The 23,362-nt window shown below is 35.7% G+C and overlaps 1 protein-coding gene and 1 long non-coding RNA gene across 7 annotated transcripts in view; one reads left to right on the top strand and one right to left on the bottom strand.

Annotated features, from left to right (window-relative positions):
* The window catches only part of LOC137245498 (cyclic GMP-AMP synthase-like receptor), a 134,148-nt gene that overhangs the window by 12,721 nt on the left and 98,065 nt on the right, over nucleotides 1-23,362 (bottom strand). For 3 of the 6 annotated variants that reach the window (XM_067776280.1, XM_067776283.1, XM_067776279.1), the window contains exons 3-5: nucleotides 22,489-23,228; nucleotides 20,551-20,748; nucleotides 1,900-2,097 (exon numbers count right to left, since the gene is read on the bottom strand). In XM_067776280.1, the coding sequence (XP_067632381.1) occupies nucleotides 1,900-2,097; nucleotides 20,551-20,748; nucleotides 22,489-23,228 (1,136 nt within the window). Of the gene's footprint in view, nucleotides 1-1,899; nucleotides 2,098-3,311; nucleotides 4,052-12,261; nucleotides 12,464-20,550; nucleotides 20,749-22,488; nucleotides 23,229-23,362 lie in introns of those variants that run through there. The other 3 variants (XM_067776282.1, XR_010951334.1, XM_067776281.1) reach the window with 3 other exon arrangements.
* LOC137245503 (uncharacterized) overlaps nucleotides 1-23,362 on the top strand; it is a 359,413-nt gene that overhangs the window by 255,804 nt on the left and 80,247 nt on the right. The gene's annotated exons all lie outside the window — the stretch shown is intronic.

The following is a 23,362-nucleotide window of genomic DNA, read 5'->3' as shown; positions in this document are numbered from 1 at the left end:
GGCGTCCACCTATAGAACTAAGGCCCAAGCCCTTTTAAAATATTCATTAACACCTTTCATTTGATACCCATATCGTACAAACAAATTCTAGAGTCACCCCTGGTCCACCTTTATGGCGATATCTCGAAAAGCCGTCCGCCTATAGAACTAAGGCCCACTCCCTTTTAAAATACTCATTAACACCTTTCATTTGATACCCATATCGTACAAACAAATTCTAGAGTCACCCCTGGTCCACCTTTATGGCGATATCTCGAAAAGGCGTCCACCTATAGAACTAAGGCCCAAGCCCTTTTAAAATATTCATTAACACCTTTCATTTGATACCCATATCGTACAAACAAATTCTAGAGTCACCCCTGGTCCACCTTTATGGCGATATCTCGAAAAGGCGTCCACCTATAGAACTACTTTTTATTAACATGACCACGTCAAACTTACGTTCAAAATTTTACAAGTTATTAGTAAGACTACGTAAAATTTACGAGCACACTTTTTTGTAACACCGATTAAAAAATTGCGAACTGATACTTGACTAATTATTCACTTGTTTATGTAACACTTAGGTCCGATTTTTCAGTGCGAGTTTAAACTACAGTTAAAGTTGACTAGAGTTTAAAACCTTGCCACTTTGTTCGATAATATAAAATTCTGGTGCGCATCTCAGCTTAAGCAGCCGAAGTGCAAATGATTAAAGATTTAACTTAAATCTTCTGCGTTTGGAGATTAAATTTTGTTAAATCCAATCAGATGCCTAAATCTCGAATAAAGCTCTCTAAGTGGAGGAATTCTATAACACTCCGATAACAAATCTATGAGTTTCTAAAAACGTATATCCTTACGATATCGGATAACTGGCCGATTAAATATCGATTTAATTTACATTAATTTTATTTTATTAAGCTTAATTTAATTTAGCTTAGTTTAATGTAATTTATTTTTATAAAATTTTTTTTTTTACTTTATTTTATTTTATTTTACTTCACTTCATTTTATTTTATTTTATTTAAATTTTATTTTGTTTAATTTAATTTTTGTTTTAATTACTCTCTTTTTTTTCCTTCGTGCAATTATTGTTTACGCATTTGCCATAATATCTCTGGCTATTTATTTCCAACATAACAGCAGTGTATGCCTATCTTGCCCTTGCATGCACAATAATTATGCTCAGAGACGTCTTTGCCTTGATTTGCTGTGTATTTCGCTCATATCAACTTTCCCGCGTACCTTCCACATTACACTACAGTGTAGTGACTGCACTTACACTCTCATTCTATATTACTCAATACAGCAAAGTAATACCACACACTACGCATTTTCTAAAACTCCATACAGTACATATACCAATATTACACATTACGCCTGAACTTACACGTTATCTAAAATATATTTGTGAAGGTATTTATGTATGTACATAGGTAAATTATCTACCTCCTACTTTAGGTGTTTTTAAAAAATAATAAGAAATTTTGTATGGTTAGTTACTTAATGTTACATTGACACCAACCTCAAAAACCAAACTGACTTTATTTTTCCGCAATTGCTCTTATTTATAACTTAATTTAATATTTACAATATAAGCATTACATCGGATTTGTTAATGAAAACCAATGCGAGAGAAATGGAGTATTTGTTTAATTTGTTTATAAACATTTAATGAAATGCCAGTGGCTTGAGAAATGGAATATTTGTTTAATTTGTTTATAATTGCCATAAGGGCACTGTGGGAAGTGTACTGTTAACTTGTATGACCGAACAGAAGAAAATCTGAAAAAATTGCTATAATTAATTCAACTACAAAACGGCGTCCTAAATATTTTGTGAAGATTCCATGTACAATTTCAAGGCACCCTGTATATGTACGCATTTGTATATGCTAATTTAAACATCTGTACCAACCTCAAAATGAGTTAAGACTCGCTTTAATGTTAGATTTGGCTCTGTTTTATACTGCCTCAGCGTTTGATAGGCACGTTTCAATTTCCAAGCGAAATCATCGATTTCTTCATCGCTTAAAGCATCTAGGAGATTGAGTTCACGGTCCCAAAAAAATGGCAAGCAACCATCTTCAAAATCGCTAGCCAAAGTTTCGAGCATCTATAAAAGGATGTACATACATGTAAAAAGTTACACATGGACGACTGAAAGGGAGGGAGATCACCTTATCTCGGATTCCGGTTACGAAAACGACTTAGCAAAATTTTCAAAAATGCCCTGTCAGAAAATGTTTGATTTTACCTCAGAATTTGTTTCGAAAACGTCCTAACTATGCCTATATCCAATAAATATTCGATTGAAATAGGGTTTTCAGCAAACACATGCGGAAATAAAGCATTTCGGAACCGGCAGCCAGATAGGGTGATACTCTACTAAACCGTCGTTGTCTACGTTATTAGCATACCTCACTAAAAAAAAGCACTCTGAGCCCGTATTCAATTAAAAGGAAACAGTGTATAAGACAACTCACGATTAACTGCATATGAGGTGACAATGCATAAGCATTTGCATGACAATGCACCAGATCGTGAATGGCCTTAATAAATCACCATAGCAACCAACAAATGAAAACGCTACAAGACACGACTTAAACTAAGACAACTTAGAAAAAAATATAACATTTTTAAATTAACTCGTGTATCGAGAATTAATTGAAACAAATTTGTGTGCAAGGTTAGAAAACAAAAGATCACAAGTATGAACGCACACAAATATCAATTTCCTCTAATAAAATCGTAAAAACTACAATTGAGACAACTGGTAATCTAACCGAAACTGTTCTTGCAGGGAATATTAGCTGTTGGAAATGTTGCTTTGGCATGCTGCAAAACGTGCTTCGGGTGCATTTGCATAAGGCAGTTCAGAGTTTTGTGCATTTGATATAAGAAATCTTGCTGGAGCCAATATAAGCTATACGGATCATGAACAAATTTTTTTTGTTTTGTATTGACAGTTGCTGATGTTGCATATTTGCAATGACGTAGCAAATACATAGTCATATATTTTGTTAGTGTATTCTGCAAATATAAGACACCAATTTTCAAATACAATGATGCTAGACTGTTTGCACATTATCCTAAACTTTGTTGTTGCATTGCATGTGGTATGCAACGTAAATTTACAATAAAACGATGCAAGAACATTTACACCTGATCGTGAATTGCCCTTACATTTTTATAGAGGCAAAAAAAGTGCTGCAATTGCAAGTACAAAAACTATAACAGCTAGGCCCGAGCAAGTCCGGTTTAAGTATGTAATTACACATGACGTAAGCGTACTAAACTAAAATTATAACATTAGGAACAGTCACTTACATGCTCCAGCAATATTGGCAAGGGATTTCTCCAAAATTCGGTATCCTGTAGTTCAATTTCCCAGAGAAAAGATGTTGTGAAAAAATAACTTTTCAAACGTTTCATACCATATGCATTACGCAAAGACTTTAATAGACGATAAACTACTTTAAGATTTTGTCTATTCAATAGAAGATCGTGTTCCACTTTTGGGTTGCATATAAGAAATGAATAGCGCCTTGTTCGTTTTGGTCCCGATGATGGTTTGGGTACAGCATACCACTGATCGCATCGGTTTATAAATTTTTTGGATTGTCTCGTTTCAATCCAGTCTGCAGGTCCAAAGCAAATACCCGGAACTAAATCAATGGAGATCGAACGTTCGTCGCACTGGGCATAAATTGTATGCGCCAATCCACGTTTTGTATAAATTAACGTATATATATCGCCCCAATTACCACGAATACGATTCCCGTATGCATCTAGGCATTCTATTATTAAGTCATGAAGCCACCATTGCAGATTGGAACGTCGCAAGTAACCATTCTTTCTATCGACAATTTGATCAAATCGATTATAAAGATCATTATAACCATTGCATTCATATAATTCATCCATAAGCTCCTCGCAATCCAAATTTACATATCCGGGCCTATCATCATCCTTCTCCACATTTATATATTTCGTAAAAGGGATGCTTAATTTGAATATTACATCGAACTCATTTGGATATTTAATGCGAACGTTGTTCGAATAACTCCCTAAATGCGTTAATATGTATAATATTGCTATATCAATTTGAAAATATACCTAAATTCAGTGGTGAGCATGTACATATCCTTGTACATAATTATCTGTTAACGCATAGAAGAAACCTCAAAAAACATTCGACTTGGTCCCAATGAACTTTTAAGCTTGAGTCAAATTAGCGCTCAAGTTGAGTACTAGCAATACTTCTAAAATCTCAAACGCTGTTTCTCAACATTGGCCTAAGTTGAGAACGGGTTTTAATTGAATTCAAATGTAAGATTCCAATAATGCAATATTTTTATGAAAATATAGTAAAGTATATGTGACTCCGAGCGAAGAGGTCTCTAACTGGAATGGCGTTGATTTTACGCGGCGAACTGCTCATAACTCAAAATAGTAATAAAGATATCGGTCTGCGGTTTTTACCAATTCCTAGAACGAACTTTCATTAGTAATAAATCGTTAAACAAATTTTCTTTTCGAGTTAGGGGTCTTTACTTGCGGAGTGACATATATAAAATCCAACAAGTAGTAAACAATTTCATTCTTAACCGAAATTAAATGTGGGATATAAACTGATGAAATTCGTTGGATTTAGATTTGGAAATAGTAGTTTGGATATCGATTTGAATAATTGGAAGCTGAAGGTAGAGATCAACTCGATAACTAGAGTAACTTCGGGTACTTATGGTATAGATGCCTAAGATGATCCACGTGCCACCCCAGCGGGTTAGGTGGCTTAGAATATACACGCTGTAGGTATGCCTGTCGTAAGAGGCGACTAAAATATACCAAATTGATTCAAAGGGTTGTGTAAAGCATCATTTTAAGGGCTAGCCAGCGCAATATATAGCTTCTCCAACCCAATTGCTTATGGATCTAAGGGGTGGGAGGGCGAGATGGCCTAGAAGGTTTCATGTGGTCATAACAAATCGTTCCCGAGATGGTCGGGCTAGTATCTTAATGATGTATGTTACCGGAACGTGGGGCGAAGCACTGCTTAAACAACAACTTGATACACGTCTTTATCTTGGAAACTATTTGCACTGTGGACATGCCAACTAAGAAAATAGTTGTTATAGTTCGAATGAGAATGCCCCGTATCTTTCTCTTCTTGAAAATACATATATGGTTGTACATATTGTGGCGAATGTTGATATCTTTAAGCTGTTAGTAAATAATCGCGCAACAACAAAAACATGAAGCAAGGCACAATTGTGTACATAAATACATCAGTCATCATTTACACACCTACATACAGGGCAACGAAGAGATATTTCACACACACACACATACACACACACACACACACATGTCGTCATCAGCCGAAGTAGTAGCTCACACATACACACGCATATGGCTATGCGAGAGGCATGAACTACAGATATACATGTATATACATAACTAATTACAGGAGATACAAGAGTTCTAGAAGGTGAAACGTCTAGACCTTTGGAGAAATATGCTAACGAGGTAACAGAGTATAAAAGCAGCGCAAGCTGAGGAATAAAGAATCAGTTTTATTTAAACGCGCTATCAGTTGCGAAGTGAAGTATAATTGTACTACTCCCAAGTAGACTAAATAAAGACCATATTGCAGTACTGAATATTAGAGTGATTTATTCAACAGTTTAGCGATTCGAACGTTAGCAGAAGGAAGCGGAATTCCCAAAGTCAGAATCAGAAAGGCAAACCTCAAGAGATACCCATTGGTGAATAACGAGATTTGCTTCTCACTGCCTACCCCATCCATCTCGCTTCCAGCCCCTTCTAAATATAAAACTTAGCGACAGTAAGATTTTCGAAGGTCTACCATTGAAAAAGTTTCAGTTTCAAGTATGTGAAGATCCAGAGGTAACTGGTTAAGGATCATGTTTAGTATGCGTTAGTTGGATACGACTTCCCTCGTACGACTAGGTGGGCTAGAGGGCAGCGGTATAAAGCCACATCACGAGTAGTAAGCTATGTAGGTATTTTCCAACCTATCGCGTTGCTTGGGTTTATATTAATTTGATTTTGGCAGCCACGACATGCCACAAAACCCTGATATAGCGGTGGCTATTGCCTATGCGATCGTAAGCACCGACTACCTTCGCTCTATTTTAAATAAAAACTTTAGGAGGGCAGGGAGTTATGGTACAAAATAATCTGAAACATTCCTTGCAACAGACCAACGCACTATCAGCAAGATGAGATAAACTCAAAGAGGCATACTGACGACAAGACACAAGTCTGTGACAATTTTGATGCAAGTATATAGGCAATCAGTATTGTGACGAATATTAGCAGCACTAAGCTGATACTAAGTAAATAAAGGCACAACAACAAGAAAGCAAGCTGCCACTCTTGTGTTCATCAAATCAATCATCATTTATACACATACATACATACAAGGCAAGGAAGAGATACTCACAAACACATGGAGTCATCAGCCGAAGTTGGTTCTCACACATGCACACGCATATATGTAGCTCAATTACCTAGCAGGAGATACAGCAGAAGGCAAAACGTCTAGACTTTAGTAAAAATATGAGAATGAAGCGACGGAGAGTATAAAAGCAGCGCAAGCTGGGTAATCAGTAATCAATTTGATTTAAACACGCAATTAGTTGGGAAGTAAGTGTTATTGTGAAGTACTCTCAAAGTAGTCTAATAAAGACCATCTTACATTATTGAATATTGGAGTTATTTATTCAATAGTTTAGCGATTCGAACGTTAGCAGGTTTCAAAAAAGCGGAATTTCCCTAAATTCTTTACAGTATATTAACACTATAGTTACGCTAGTTAATTGAAATATAGGTCAATGCAAGCTCAAGAGCACATGCACAGACTTGGCATCCTGTTAGGAAGTCTCTGTCGGCTCTGTTATCACCCTAAATAGAAGAAAATATTGGGGTTTCTTTGGCGTCAGTATTTGGTAACGAATTATCGCATTTTTGATATCGAAAAAATGGGCGTGCTTATCATCTGATTTCGCCCCCTATTCAATAACAATTTTTTTTTTGAGCCAACATTAACCAGTGTACACAAGTTTTGCTAAAGTAATCGTGTTAACGGACGGACACAACACAGATAATATTGATATAAACAAGTCCATATACATCTTAATTCCTGTATGCCATTACAATGCATTTTTATCCGATTAATGTTATAATATTGTGTATAAAAGTACAGCTGGGTACAAATATAAGGCAAGATGTTTCTTTTATGCGTAAAGCTACTAAGTACAAGGATATTTTATCTATAAATGTACATACAAACATTCTACATATTCATTTTACTTAAGTGGGAGGGTACTGAAAAAAGATCGCTTAGTTGATGACTTGTAAATCTTCATTTATAAATACAAAAACACTAATGCTTTTATTTCAAAAAAATACAAAGGTTTATAAGCCTACGAGAAAGTTCAAAATTTCTGAAAACGTGCTACAAGTGCTTAGAATATTCGCGCGGCAATCATGCTTGCCCTAGGGGCTGAAGGTCCAATGCAGTCGGGCTAGCGCACCGGCTTCAGTATTGCCTCCAACCTTAACTTTCCTTTAGCTTTTGGATTGTTTTGCGTTTAAAACAACTACAACAATAGCAATAATATTTAAATTCAACTTTAACTTTCAATAAATTTTATTTTTTTTTTCTTAGTGCACGCGGAGGGGTGAAAGATAATTTTTTTGTTTTCGATCAACTAGTCGAACTTTTCTTAGTCCCCAAAAATTTAGAGTAAATGCACTAGTATCCGGACATTTAGCGTGTTCCTTAAATTTAATTTCATCTTTTTTTCTTGCTATAAACCCTTGTGCGAAATGTAATATTGCTTGAAAATATACAATCGTTAATTTTAAAAAATTCATCATTTACGCACATATGTATGTACATACAAGGCAGCAGAGAGATACTCACAAACTCATATCAGCCGAAGTAGGACTCACATATACACACGCATATGGCTACAAACTACCAATATACATGTATATGTATAACTATTTTGAAGACCGTCACATCTCAGTTAGTATAGGCCCAGCAAACATTCGGAGTCATAAAAGATTCAGAAAGGAGTCCGAACTGGACGTATTTTCCGTCTTGCGACGTAACGTATGAGGATGAATAGCAATCATATATTATGAGATTGGTGATTATTAAATTGAATTTGGAGAAAGGGCGATTTTGAACAAAATTTTGGATTACGGCGTTACAGTTGAGATAGGACATTTGCATAAATAAATAAAAAATGTAAGGCGCGATAACCTCCGAGGAGATTTTAGGCCGAACTTCTATTCCAATTCGTCGTGCACCATTTTTTAATTTTTCCTACAAATTGGCGGGACGGGACCTACTTCTTTTATGATGACTCCGAACGGCATCTGCAAGGCAGATGAGTTTTCACCAAGGGCTTTTCATAACAGAAATACACCCGAAGTACTTGCCAAACACTGTTGGGGCTGGACCTCGTTTAGAAAAATTTTCTTCTAATTGAAAAACCTTATTTCTAAAATTGTGATGTCGTTTTACCTCGGAAATGAACCCATGATCTTCGGTGTGGTAGGCGGAGCACGCTACCCTCACACCACGGTGGCCGCGATCAAATCGCTTCTGCGTCAATGACTGTATTCCCCTTTCTTTAACACCGAGTCAATATATTGGTGTGGTTCCCGTGACGTTCAGAACAGTTTGTACGGAAGCCGTGCGGTATGTCCATTAGCCCGACCATGTTCGAAACGATTAGACACAACTACGTCGAACCTTTCAGATCATCACTCCCCCCCTCGGTTAGATATTGAGGCCGCCGTATTTCTAACAGAATTCTAATGCGTAGGAGAGGTTGAAGATCGCACCCCTCGAAGCTTGTGCCATAAATGTCCCAATCAGAATGGGCGGGATAATATGAAGGAAAAAGTTCCACATGATCAACCAAGCGGGAAAGGGGTTGATCTGGGTACGGGCTGTATCGAAGATCATGTGCACGTCTCAGTACCATAGACCAACAAAGTTACTCTTATCACTGAAAATAGGAGGCTCATGATACGTATTCTGATGTGGACTTATGCTTTTAAATTAGGTGTCCTCAGTGATAGCAGTGTGCTCGTATCCTGCGCTCGTCAGACTAAGACTTCAGCTATTACATCTAGAAGCGGCAAGTGCTTCTATATAGTTTCTAGAGTTGTTGAATTTGGACGTCAAACAAACTTTTAGTAACACTTTGCACACATTCGGGCAAGTTCATCCTTACCTAAGATGAAAAGGTAAATATAATTTCACGTTCTAACAAATTAATATTAGGCAAAATATCTTATCATAGAACAGAACTTTATACAAAATAAAATAATTTAAAAAAAATGTTTAAATTAAGCGGTTTTATTGAAAACAATAAATACTAATAACACTAAAAGCTAGAAAATAATTAGGTAGGTCCTAGGTAGGTACTAGTAATCACACTACTCATCAATCTAGGGCGTTGATCAGACAATTAAATAAAGGCGTTAGGCGCGTGAAATTTCTAAAAATGTGAGGCGTAACATAACCTGATTAAGGTTCAGTTGGTCTTACTTATGACTATCAATAGAAAATTGACGCGTCCAACCCTTTTATTTAATTGTCTGATCAACGCCCTAGATTGATGAGGATTGTGATTACTAGTACCTAGGACCTACCTAATTATATTCTAATTTTTAGTATTATTAGTACTTCATGTAAGTATTGTTTTCAATAAAACCGTTTAGCTTAAAAAATTTTTTTTAAATTATTTTATTTTCAAGTTTTTAGTCTTTATTTAATTGCCTATTATTTCTTATTCTATTTAGTTCATTTAGTGACTAATTATTACAAGGACTCTTTCCTGACGATTTGTTACAATCTAAGTCCTCAATACATAATCCTTCCAAAGACTTTACTCGACTCTGCGCCACGTATGCTTGTCCCTCCTCCAACTCCAAAATATTTTGATGTCACTTCTACCGGACTGTATGTAATACAAATATGAGCCAAATCGGACATCAAAGGTCGCTTTCTATTCATGTATGTATTATGTATTCCAAATATGGACCAAATCCGACCACAAATACGATTTTTTTAAATATCTCGATCTTTTCGCCACCTATCGGCGATTTTTTGTCATAGGTCGCTTTCTATTCTTGTATGTATTGTGTATTCCAAATATAAGCCAAATCGGACCACAAATACGATTTTTGTGAATATATCTAGCCTTGCGTCACCTAGCGGCGATGTTTTTTCATAGGTCGCTTTCTATTCTTGTATGTATTATGTGTTCCAAATATGAGCCAAATCAGACCACAAATACGATTTTTTTTTAATATCTCGATACTTGCGCCACCTAGCGTCGATTTTTTTCATATGTCGCTTTCTATTCATGTATTATGTGTTCCAAGTATGAGCCAAATCGGACAACAAATACGATTTTTGTGAATATCTCGATCCTTGCCCCACCTAGCGACGATTTTTTTCATAGGTCGCTTTCTATTCATGTATGTATTATGTATTCCAAATATGGACCAAATCGGACCACAAATACGATTTTTTAAATATCTCGATTTTTTCGCCACCTATCGGCGATTTTTTGTCATAGGTCGCTTTCTATTCTTGTATGTATTGTCTGTTCCAAATATGAGCCAAATCGGACCGCAAATACGATTTTTGTTAATATATCTAGCCTTGCGCCACCTAGCGGCGATGTTTTTTCATAGGTCGCTTTCTATTCTTGTATGTATTATGTGTTCCAAATATGAGCCAAATCAGACCCCAAACGATTTTTTTTAATATCTCGATGTTTGCGCCACCTAGCATCGATTTTTTTCATATGTCGCTTTCTATTCATGTATTGTGTTCCAAGTATGAGCCAAATCGGACCACAAATACGATTTTTGTGAATATCTCGATCCTTGCGCCACCTAGTGACGATTTTTTCCATAGGTCGCTTTCTATTCTTGTATGTATTATGTGTTCCAAATATGAGCCAAATCAGACCACAAATACGATTTTTTTTAATATCTCGATCCTTGCGCCACCTAGCGTCGATTTTTTTGCATATGTCGCTTTCTATTCATGTATTATGTGTTCCAAATATGAGCCAAATCTGACCAAAAATACGATTATTGTGAATATCTCGATCCCTGCGCCACCTAGCGACGATTTTTTTCATAGGTCGCTTTCTATTCTTGTATGTATTATGTGTTCCAAATATGAGCCAAATCAGACCACAAATACGATTTTTTTTAATATCTCGATGCTTGCGCCACCTAGCGTCGATTTTTTTTCAAATGTCGCTTTCTATTCATGTATTATGTGTTCCAAATATGAGCCAAATCGGACCACAAATACGATTATTGTGAATATCTCGATGATTGCGCCACCTAGCGACGATTTTTTTCATAGGTCGCTTTCTATTCTTGTATGTATTATGTGTTCCAAATATGAGCCAAATCGGACCACAAATACGATTTTTGTGAATATCTCGATCCTTGCGCCACCTAGCGGATTTTTTTCTTATTATTGCATTGTCATCGGGTTCTGAACTATATTCCAAGTTTCAAGCTTGTAGCTTATCGGGAAGTTACTTACATTTCAATTACAAAATTCGTGCAAGCCAGCCAACAAGCCTATCAAGTCAAGCTAAATAAAACCGTTTAAAAAAACGGACATTCACATTTTTCTTTGGAAGAATATGAGCAAATCCTAATGCAGAAATAAGATTAACAAAGTATTATAACTGAATTTATATGAGTTGTGTACTTCCAAAAGTTTTAAGAAAAGTGCAGAATTAATTTAATTTTGAATTATTTTGGAAACATTTTATTTGAGCCGAACCGAACCATTTTTTTAATTTTAAAATAAATTCAGTATTGTTCGTGGTTCGATTCCAAGAAAGGTGTTACTAGTCCCTGAAGCATGTCATTCCACCATGATGGATTAAAGGAATTTTTATGTCCAACGTGTCTAGGCTGCTGAATCGTATCTATCGCTTCTGCCATGGCATCCATTGTGGAGTTACCTCTCTGGAAACTATGATGTTTGTGAAACAGTTCTCCCCCATCCTATACTACTTATTTTTTCTAGAAGGAACTTATGTTTATACTGTTGTCCTGATACCTAAACAACTTTCCCCGATTCACACATTATTGGCGAAAAAAGGGCAGTCTCCGGATACTAGTGCGTTTACCTCATTGTTTTTGTCAGCTTTCAAATATTATCTAGCTATAATCATTATCCTACCAAAAAGACTAGTTCCTTTATAAATTATGCGGAATACATTATCCACTTCACACATTCCGTTCAATATATAGTCACGTATTTTATCGAAATCTTTGGTACACACTTGACGATCTTCATCGCGAATGTTTATACATCTAGCCACGTATTGTAGATGGTCCTCGTAAGGTAAGCGGCCCATGGTAAACTTGCTGCAAAGCTTTTACTGAAACGTAAGATGATATAAATTAAAAAATACGTAGACATGTATATACTAGAGAATTACCAAACGGAATGTGGTAATTTGTTTATATCTAAAATGTATTGTTTTTTTAAACTAAACGAAAATTTGTTAATGCGAGTTTTTGTAATTAGACTAGCTACCAAAAAGAAAACACATTTAAATACTGATGGAAGCTTTGGTTTGATTTTCGAAATTATCTCAGTGCAAGTCAATAATTAGCACAATATGCATCCTCTGTGAATCCGGTCGTGTTCTCCTCTAATTTACGAGGGTGCCGAATTTGATTTTTCTTACAATTTGGTGGGATCTGCAGATGTTATGCCTACTTCGAAGTTACTTACTTAATTGGTGCTTAACCGTTTAGACGATTATCGCCGTCCATGAAAGCGTGCCAGTCCTTCTTCGGTCTGCCAACTGGCGCCAATTGGTCACACCAAGGGATTTTAAATCGTTTTTCAACTGGTCCACAGCGGAGTGGGGGCCGCCCTTTTCCTCTGCTTCCATAGGCGAGTTCCAATAAAAAAAACTTCGAACAGTATGCAGTTTTACGGATCCCTCTACCATGGCATTCGCTTTTACCAATTTTCAGTTATTTCTGTTTTTAGTCAATATTACAGCGGTATGCAACGGGAGCGTATCCAGCTGACGAGCAATTGCTCATACAAAATGTAGCTCTCTCATTATCTTTAATTCAGGGAAGGAGGTCGACCTTTTTTTACACCACGCGTATGAACTAGCATCACTAATTTGCGCTTAACTGACTAGGCGGATTTGGCCCTGGCAATTGTATATGCTGGTTCCAAGATAGATGACGTAGTTCACAGTCTCGAATTTATGTACGTCTACAATGACTTTCTTTCTGGGATGACTGCAAGTACTTCACTTTATTCTCATTTACTGCAAGACCCTCTTTTGTCTCTTTTTACAATCCACAGAAAACAGAACGGTTTAGTTCTGCGGCTAAAATCAGTTTCTAAAGAATTGGCTTAAAGATATCGCTAGAAAGGAAGCCGCCTTGTATGAACCGTCATTTGGATTTGATTGACTCCCGTTTACTAACATAATTTATTCATGAAAACGTTGCCCAGCACCAAAAGGATGCCAAATAATTTGGAGTAGGGTGAGTCTTATCTACACGGTTAAAAGTTTGAGCCTAAAACCGCAACTTTTTTGTACTACATTCATATATACGTGACCAAGTTAGAATCGAAAATAATCTTATCTCGTTTATTTCAGCCCCGATCAAAAGAAGAACGAAAAGTCCATATAAAAAAAGGTGAAGAAAAATTTCGTTTGTGGTATCCACCTCTCAAGAAAACTCGTACACTCTCTGCTATCTTTTTCTAGGTGGTATATCTGAAAACCAGGTTGGGGTTAGACGAAGTTAACATAGCTGGAAAGTTTGCTCAAGAAGCTATTAGAGACCTATTAAATTAGGAGGATCATACGCAGCTACTTTCAAGATCGACTGTTGGAATATGAGACGTCAGCTGGTACGAAAAAGCTCGATACGCGAAATATTTGAGGATTAAGGTAGACAGGGGGTTATCATTCAAAACCCACATAGAGTATGGAAATGAAAAGGCATAAAAAACATTTTCAAAAATAATGTTAAATGCTCGAAGACCAAATCAAAGACGGCGCTAATTACTAGCAAGGTTACAACCCCGCACTGTACTCCTTTTGGCACCAGCCCACGGTGTATTCTTCATACTACCGCAGCGCTATGTCAACGTACTGCCTATATGCGCTCCGAGTGTGCAGCGCGTATAGAACCGTCTCAGACGAGGAAGCGTTAGTAATAGCAGGAATGTATCCAATAAACATATTGGCAAATGAAGTAGCGATGATTTCAAGAAGAAAAAACGCGCTCTGAAGCACGAAAAATCAGCACAAAAAACTGGCAGCTGAGACGAAGTAACTCTACAACACGAACGCACAGCGAAGTGGATTTCTACCTAACCTAGTTCCTTACCGGGCAGGGATGTTTTAAACAATATCTTCATCGGTTCAAACACACAGGAAATAACATATGCGACCACTGCGGAGGTGGACCAATGAAGTCTATTTTAAATGTCGGAGGATTGGAGACTAGGCCTCTCCAATCGTCCAAATAATAGCACGAATCGTCCAAATAGTAAACGATTATTACCCTCCGTAGAGTCCTTGCTTACATGGGTTGGAAACAAGGGCTCCACCACTGCCCAAACTGCTGAGTGACACGCTTTTAAAGGTATCGGACGAAACAACAAAATAATAATAAAATAACTTAAATAATAATAGTACAGTTAATAAAACAATATTTAATAAAAAAGCCGTACAATAAAAAAATACACAAAAAAAAAATATTTACATATATATGGGGTATTCCATCCCATTTCGACCAATTTTGAACCCGTCCCCTTTAGAATTGGCTGAAAGTTTTTCTTCTTTTTCTAGCTTGCGAGACGTTTTTCAGAATTTTTTAAAATTTTTTCATCCAACTCAAAAAAAGTTATGAATTAAAAAAAAACGGTGTTTTTTTCAAAATGCTATAACTTTTTCAAAAATGACCGTTTAGGATCTTTTTTTTTTTAAAAATTTGTTTTTAAATTTACTTTTCGGAAAAAATACAAAAAATTTTTTAAAGTTTTTTTTTTGTAATTTTTCAGTTTTTCGAGATTTTTCGAATTTCGCCATTTTTTTTTCTCATAAAAAACTTCAATCAATTCTGCAATCATCCCCACTAATCCCGGAGTGGGCCGATTATTGTTTTTTTTTTATTTAATTGAAAAAAAAACTTAAAAAATTACTTTGTATTTTTTCCGAAAAGTAAATTTAAAAACAAATTTAAAAAAAAAAGATCCCAAACGGTCAATTTTTGAAAAAGTTATAGAATTTTGAAAAAAACCCCGTTTTTTTTTTTAATTCATCTTATTTTGAGTTGAACACCGTTTTTGTTTTCAAAATGCTATAACTTTTTCAAAAATTGACCGTTTGGGATCCTTTTTTTTTTTTTAATTTGTTTTTAAATGTACTTTTCGGAAAAAATAAAAAAAATTTTTAAAGTTTTTTTTTCAATTAAATAAAAAAAAAAAAAAACAATAACGGCCCACTCCGGGATTAGTGGGTATGATTGCAGAAATGATTGAAGTTTTTTATGAGAGAAAAAAAAAAAAACGAAATGTCAAAATTCGAAAAATCTCAAAAAACTGAAAAATTACAAAAAAAACTTTAAACATTTTTTTGTATTTTTTCCGAAAAGTACATTTAAAAACAAATTAAAAAAAAAAGATCCCAAACGGTCAATTTTTGAAAAAGTTATAGCATTTAAAAAAAAAACACCATTTTTTTTTTTTTTTAATTCATAACTTTTTTTGAGTTGGATGAAAAAATTTTAAAAAACGTCTTTCGTAAGCTAGAAAAAGAAGAAAAACTTTCAGCCAATTCTAAAGGGGTCGGGTTCAAAATTGGTCGAAATTGGATGGAATACCCCATATACATATTATAACATATTTGGAAGTACTTTGTCTATATTAGCGAAAATCGAAAAGCACGGATTGGAGACATGTCCTATCCTGCAGTTCAAAACGAGCCAGATTTCGAACACCGGAGCGATACACACTTGAGCAACGGTATAATAAATAAGCAAGTACCGTAAATAAATATGCTATTTAAACCTTTAATAGTTGTTCACAAAAAAAGCAAAGTAATCACACAAGTACAACAAACAAGCATCAACAAATAAACACAAAACAATAAACCAACCAAATCAACAAACACACAAAAAAGACTAAAATTACTGACTTTTACCTGCCTCAGCTAACCATAGAAGTTAAAAAGTGAAAACCACTCCCGTTTCTGAATGAACAGATAACACACATATAAACATACAGACATTCAATTTAGCAACACTTGCACATGCACGCCAGCTATCCCTGTTTCGCTATAACTGACACCAATGCACCTAGGAACTAAGAATATAAAACAAACGACAACAGATCAGAACGGAAAATTACACTGATAATGGCGCAACGCCGAAACCTGCTTTGTCACCAAACCAAGTTTGACAAGGGATGGCGGAAAATCGTTCCAATATACATCAACTATCTAAAAATATTAATAAATTAAGGCGCGACAACCTCCGAGATTTTAGGCCGAGCTTCTCTTCCAATTTGCGTCGTGCTCCCTTAAATTTTTCCTACGGGATTGGCGGGACGGGACTACTTGTTTTATGCCGACTCCGAAGGGCATCTGCAAGGCAGATGAGTTCTCACTGAGAGCTTTTCATGGCAGAAATACACTCGCGAGTGCTTACCAAACACTGCCGAGTGGCGACCCCCATTAGAAAAATGTTCTTCTAATTGAAAAAACTTGTTTCTAAAATTTTTATGTTGCTTTGCCCAGGTCGCGAACCCAGGATCTTCGGTGTGGATGGCGGAGCACGCTACCATCACACCACGGTGGCCGCCACTCAATTATCTAACCAGTCGGAAAATCAACAAAATAAATCAGTTCTCCGTTTGTTATCAAAAAGTTATCGATACATTATAAACAATTATAACAATTTGTTTTAGAAAACTCATAGTGCGCGTTACCGGAGTGTTATCAATTTGTTATCTGCGTGTTATGGAAAAGTAATCGATTTCGTAATTAAAAATGTATAAATTTTTTAACAAAAATTTATCGATATCTTATCGTTACCAGTTTGTTATCGATTTGTTAACGACGATGTATCCGCATGTTACGATGAAGATGCCTAAAGTCCTTCATTATAAAGTCGATGGCAAACCGATAAGAAGTCGATGAATCAACAATAACAAGCCGATTACAAATCGATGTCGAATATAATTATTCGTTATCGATAAGCCGATTATAAAACCATATGGGGTGTTACCGATAAGAAACCGAGGAATCTCTTCCTCAAAAAGTCCCGAAATATTTGTTTCTGGTGAATTTACCTCTGTTGTCGGTTAATTTTAACCCCTGGACGAGCTTTAGTTTCCTTAAAAACGTTATTTTCCTGCATGCTTACACATCGAAATTCACGAGTACTTGGTACTCACACCTTTTTTTAACTTACTATTTTTGTGTTAATTTTATTTAAACATTATTTTTATTAGGGTGGGTCGATTTGTATGGACGAAAGTTAACCGATATCGCGCCATCGATTTTTCAATAGGATTTGGGCTCAGGAAAAAAAGTTCCACTACGCATATCCAAAAAATACATATTTCGAGCCTGCGAAATTAATTTTTTTTTTACTTTTTTTCGACTTTGATTTTTAAGGTTTTTTTCATTACCTAATAAGAAAATTTTCATATGTATACCCTGTCCGACCCAAAAATGTCCACTAAAAACGTCGGCGATAACAGTTTTTTGAAAAAAAAAAAAATATTTTTAGCGGACATTTTACATGAAAATTTTACAATCAAATGAAAATTTTTTTTAGTAGGTCATTAAAAAAACCTTAAAAATCAAAGTCGAAAAAAAGTAAAAAAACAAGTAAGGTCGGGTGTAACCGAACATTACATACTCAGTTGAGAGCTATGGAGACAAAGGGAAAATCACCATGTAGGAAAATGAACCTAGGGTAACCCTGAAATGTGTTTGTATGACATGTGTATCAAATGGAAGGTATTAAAGAGTATTTTAAGAGAGCCATAGTTCTACAGGTGGACGCCTTTTCGAGATATCGCCACAAAGGTGGACAAGGGGTGACTCTAGAATGCGTTTGTACAATATGGGTATCAAACGAAAGGTGTTAATGAGTATTTTAAAAGGGAGTGGGCCTTAGTTATATAGGTGGGCGCCTTTTCGAGATATCGCCATAAAGGTGGACCAGGGGTGACTCTGGAATTTTTTTGTACGATATGGGTATCAAATGAAAGGGGTTAATGAGTATTTTAAAAGGGAGTGGGCCTTAGTTCTATAGGTGGTTATAGTCCGATATCGTTCATTTTAAATAGCGATCTGAGATGGGTGCCCAGGAACATACATACCAAATTTCATCACGATACCTCAAAATTTTCTCAAGTTATCGTGTTAACGGACGGACGGACGGACATGGCTCAATCAAATTTTTTTTCGATACTGATGGTTTTGATATATGGAAGTCTATGCAATTAAAGTTAATATACTCTGTGAGCTCTGCTCAACTGAGTATAAAAATGAAATTTCGCAGGCTCGAAAATTATTTTTTTGGGTATACGTAGTGGAACCTTTTTTCCTGACCCAATCTAATTTTCATATTGATCAAATGTAACAAAATATTACGAAGCTATACTAAATTATATATAGTTGGGGCGTCCCCGCTTAGAAAAGCTTTATTCCAATTTTGATGTAGCTTTTCCCGGGGCGTGAGCCCATGTCTTCGGTGTGGTAGGCGGAGCATGCTACCACCGCCCCAGGGCGCACGGTGGGGTTTTTGATCAATCTAGCTGGCCAAAAGTCGATTTTTCAAAATATTCCAATTTTTTTTTAAATATACTCCTTGGCGTTTCTAGATGTCCACTGAATATTATACATACCCCAAAAGCCGTCTGCAACGTCAACGGAGCTGGCCGCGCACATCTAAAGTTTTATGAAAATTGTGTGCAGTTCGATGTATTTTTGGATTAAAAAGCAATATACACTTCTAACCTAAATACTCGTTCACTTGTTTTGACTTAATAAAATCTAGTTACATTTTGTTTTAGGACAGGTAAATGTGTTTTTAATTCATTTGTTAGATTTTTTATACCGCATGTTTTAACTGACGTGTAATACTACTCCTTTTCAATATTAACTTTTTTAAAAACCTTGCAAACAAAAAAATATATCTTTTTTTCATGGCATATCATGTCAGTAATCGGCTGCGCATACCCGCGATTTTTTGAGTGGTGATCAATTTTGTAAGACTGATACCCTTATTGGCATATCTCATGCAATTTTTTTTAACTTAAAAAATGTTTTAACTTAAAAGATGTGAAAACATCCTCAAAATGTAAAACTATATCGATGTACCATATTTGATTCAAATCGGTTAAGCCATTTCCGTGATGATAGTGGATATACAAAGAATTTAAAAAAAGGCGAGATGGCAACCCTACTTAAAAATGTCTATAAATGCAGAGTAAAATACCTTTCGTTTGATACCCATATTGACATACATATCTCATGTAATGCCAAAAAATTCCCTCCGAAACCCAGGCTCGATCCATAGTAATTCTGTGCGGAACACCGCGAATTTACTGTCAGATATTTCCTTTCATAACATTGAAGTGAGACATCCACTTTTTAACAGAAATAAATGCTGTTTTAATTTTGGCCAGTTAGATTGATCAAATACCCCACCGTGCGGCGGCCGTTTAGGTACTTGCGTACATATACGGAAATATCTATATGTATATGCTTTTATATTAAATTTTCAATTATGGTAAGCAGTATTGATCTTAACAAGCCTGCGCTTTTATCGTCCGCTAGTGGCAAGAACACTCTGTCAGTTGGCGGCACGAAAAGACTAGTGGGAAGAATACTATCTGTTAGATTTCTTTTGTTTTAAAACACTCTATTTTATACTCAGAAAACTACAATTCATATTCAGAATTTTCGTTTCCATTCGTATGTCCTTACTTTCTTGTCAAAGTTAAAGTTGTAAAATTCTAGCTGACGCGGATTTAAGAAATGGAAATGCTAAATATGAATTGTAACTTACTGAATATAAACTATAAGTTGTTTTCGGAAACTTCTTTTAGATCAAAACACCGATCAACTAAAAAAATTGCAATTTTTAGAAAAACCCGAAAAACTCACTGCCTTCCTCATATGCGCTTATGCAGTTTTTAGTTTTTAGAGAATCTTTTTTTTCGGTTTTTACTGGAGGTATTAGTATATCGAAACCCGGAGGTACTCATAACTTCGAAATTTCAGATGTTCAAGTTAGCTTTCTATTGGTCTATGTCGCTGTGCAATATTATCTTCGAAATTGTGTATAGTTTGAAATAAAAACAAACAAAAAATTACTAAACTGTTAACCGAATATCAACAAATTTTACGGCACCCTGTATATGTACACATTTGTATATACGAATCTACGCATATTTACAAACCTCAAAATGACTTAAAACTCGCTTTAATGTTAGATTAGGTTCTGTTTTATACTGCCTCAGTGTTTGATAGGCACGTTTTAGTTTCCAGGCATATTCATCGATTTCCTCATCGCTTAAAACATCCAAGAGATTGAGTTCACGGTCCCAAAAAAATGGAAGCCGGCGATCTTCAAAATCGCCAGCCAAAGATTCGAGCATCTATAAATACATACATTGAAATACTTGCATGGACGGCTGAGTGGGGGATCACTCCATCTCGGCTGCAGTTCCGAAAACGCCTTCCAACACAATTTTCAAACAACGTCTTACCTCGGATTTTTTCCGAAATAAATATGTAAACTCAATTAATTTTCAGCTAATGGTAGTTTTAAATCAATTGCTGAAAGGGGCTTGCTTAAATAAGGCGTTTTCGAACCAGCAGCCAGATAGGATGATATAATATTATATTATATTCCAATCAACCGTCGATATTTACGTTATTAACGTGCTTCACTATGAGTCTCGTTTTTCCACAATGGACCCACCATAATTACAACTACTTCATATTAAGATTTACGTCAGCTGAATAAAAGTAGTTTTTGAATATAAACGGTGCGCAAAAAAATTGTGGATGCAAGCAAATAACTACACTCAAACATTTAAATCCAATCACCGTTGCATAAGGTTGTTTCTCAGGTCGCTCACAGTCCCATTTAATTTGGTCTGATCATTCCATCCGCAGGTAAAGTTCTTACAGTACATAGGAATATTTTTGTTTTTGTTTCGCCTGGTAATCTTACACACAAAAGATAAAGTGCAGTGTTAAGACTTTCTTGACATCTTGACCCGGGCGCTACTCACAGGGGGGCGCCAAATGGTCCGCAAAGCAGAACTGCCTGGATAAATTGACTTGCAGCTAAACAAGGTCCAATTGTTGCGACATGTTTTGGAATAATTGAAAGCATATATGTATTTGTTTTCTCACGTTCAACGTTACGATGGGAATTATTAAAAAATGCTTTAACAAAAACTGTCAAACGTGAATCAGAAACGGCGAAGCGCCAGAATACAAGCGGTTACCGTTATCGTCGATGGGGTAGATAATGTAGTAGAACTCTTAGAACAATTAGCAGAGGGCACTAACACCACAAGTGTAACCAGGAGCGAAGCTACAATTCTGTTGCAAAATATACTAAATTTTAGTTTCATAACATTAGTTCATTTCTGGTATGAAATCTTAATGAGGATTGATCTGTGAGCACACAAAAAATCTATTTGTACTATGGCACTATTGTGAATATTTGCACTGCATTACCGGTAGTTGCTACCATATGCAAGATGGCAGCGCAAGCCGTAAGTTTTAATTGATTGATTTAACAGCTGATTTCTGTTGATATTTGATAAGAGACTTTTATATTGGTTGCGCAAGATGCGCACGGGTCCAGCTCGTTTATAAAAATTGTAACAAACCATTGGTCACTAGTAAACATGTCTTTCAAAGGATTCACCATTTTATAACTATTGTGATTTAAGAAAATGGATTTCGATCGATACGGGCCCGGCTTTTGCAATAAATTTTCATCACCCAAAGTTCGTTTACAACTCATTCGAATACAATGGCGTCTACCGACTTGCCTTTTATGTAAGCCAAAAATTACGAATATTTGAGGGTTTTAAAATTAACACTTTAATGGGACTGTGAGCTCCTACTCCATTACAAAAATAAGTATCTATTTTTTTGTAAAGGTAAACAAAGTACTGCAATTGTAAATCCTAAAACATATAAGGGCGGGCTAGTCGGAATGAATTACTTTTTTTTAAATATTAAATAAGCTTACACTTTGGAAAACATGAAGAACATGATGCCAATAACATTTTTTAAATCGCCCTTATACCTACTTTAATTTTAGGTGCCCGGTTGCACAAGACTCAAAGCATAACATTCATAAAGTCACTTACGTGTTCTAATAATATTGACAAAGGATTATTCCAAAATGCGGTATCCTGTAGCTCGATTTCCCAAAGGAAAGCTGTTGTGAAAAAATAACTTTTCAAACGTTTCATACCATATTCATTACGCAAAGATTTTAGTAGACGATAAACCACTTTAAGATTTTGTCTATTCAGTAGAAGATCATGTTCCACTTTTGGGTTACAAATAAGAAATGCATGGCACCTTGATTCCTTTGGCCCCGGTGATGGTTTGGGTACAGCATACCACTGATCGCATCGGTTTATAAATTTTTTTGATTGTCTCGTTTCAATCCAATCTGCAGGTCCAAAGCAAATACCTGGAACTAAATCAATGGAGATCGAACGTTCGTCGCACTGGGCATAAATTGTATGAGCCAATCCACGTTTTGTATAAATTAACGTATATATATCGCCCCAATTGCCACGAATACGATTCCCGTATGTATCTAGGCATTCTATTATTAAGTTATGAAGCCACCATTGCAGATTGGAACGTCGCAAGTAACCATTCTTTCTATCGACAATTTGATCAAATCGATTATAAAGATCATTATAACCATTGCATTCATATAATTCATCCATAAGCTCCTCGCAATCCAAATTTACATATCCGGGCCTATCATCATCCTTCTCCACATTTATATATTTCGTAAAAGGGATGCTTAATTTGAATATTACATCGAACTCATTTGGATATTTAATGCGAACGTTGTTCGAATAACTCCCTAAATGCGTTAATATGTATAATATTGCTATATCAATTTGAAAATATACCTAAATTCAGTGGTGAGCATGTACATATCCTTGTACATAATTATCTGTTAACGCATAGAAGAAACCTCAAAAAACATTCGACTTG

This window comes from Eurosta solidaginis, chromosome 3 (genome assembly GCF_040869045.1).
Source record: "Eurosta solidaginis isolate ZX-2024a chromosome 3, ASM4086904v1, whole genome shotgun sequence".
Classification (NCBI taxonomy): Eukaryota; Metazoa; Arthropoda; class Insecta; order Diptera; family Tephritidae; genus Eurosta; species Eurosta solidaginis.
Note: the sequence above shows the minus strand (reverse complement) of the source record. Positions and strands in the feature narration are given on the sequence as shown.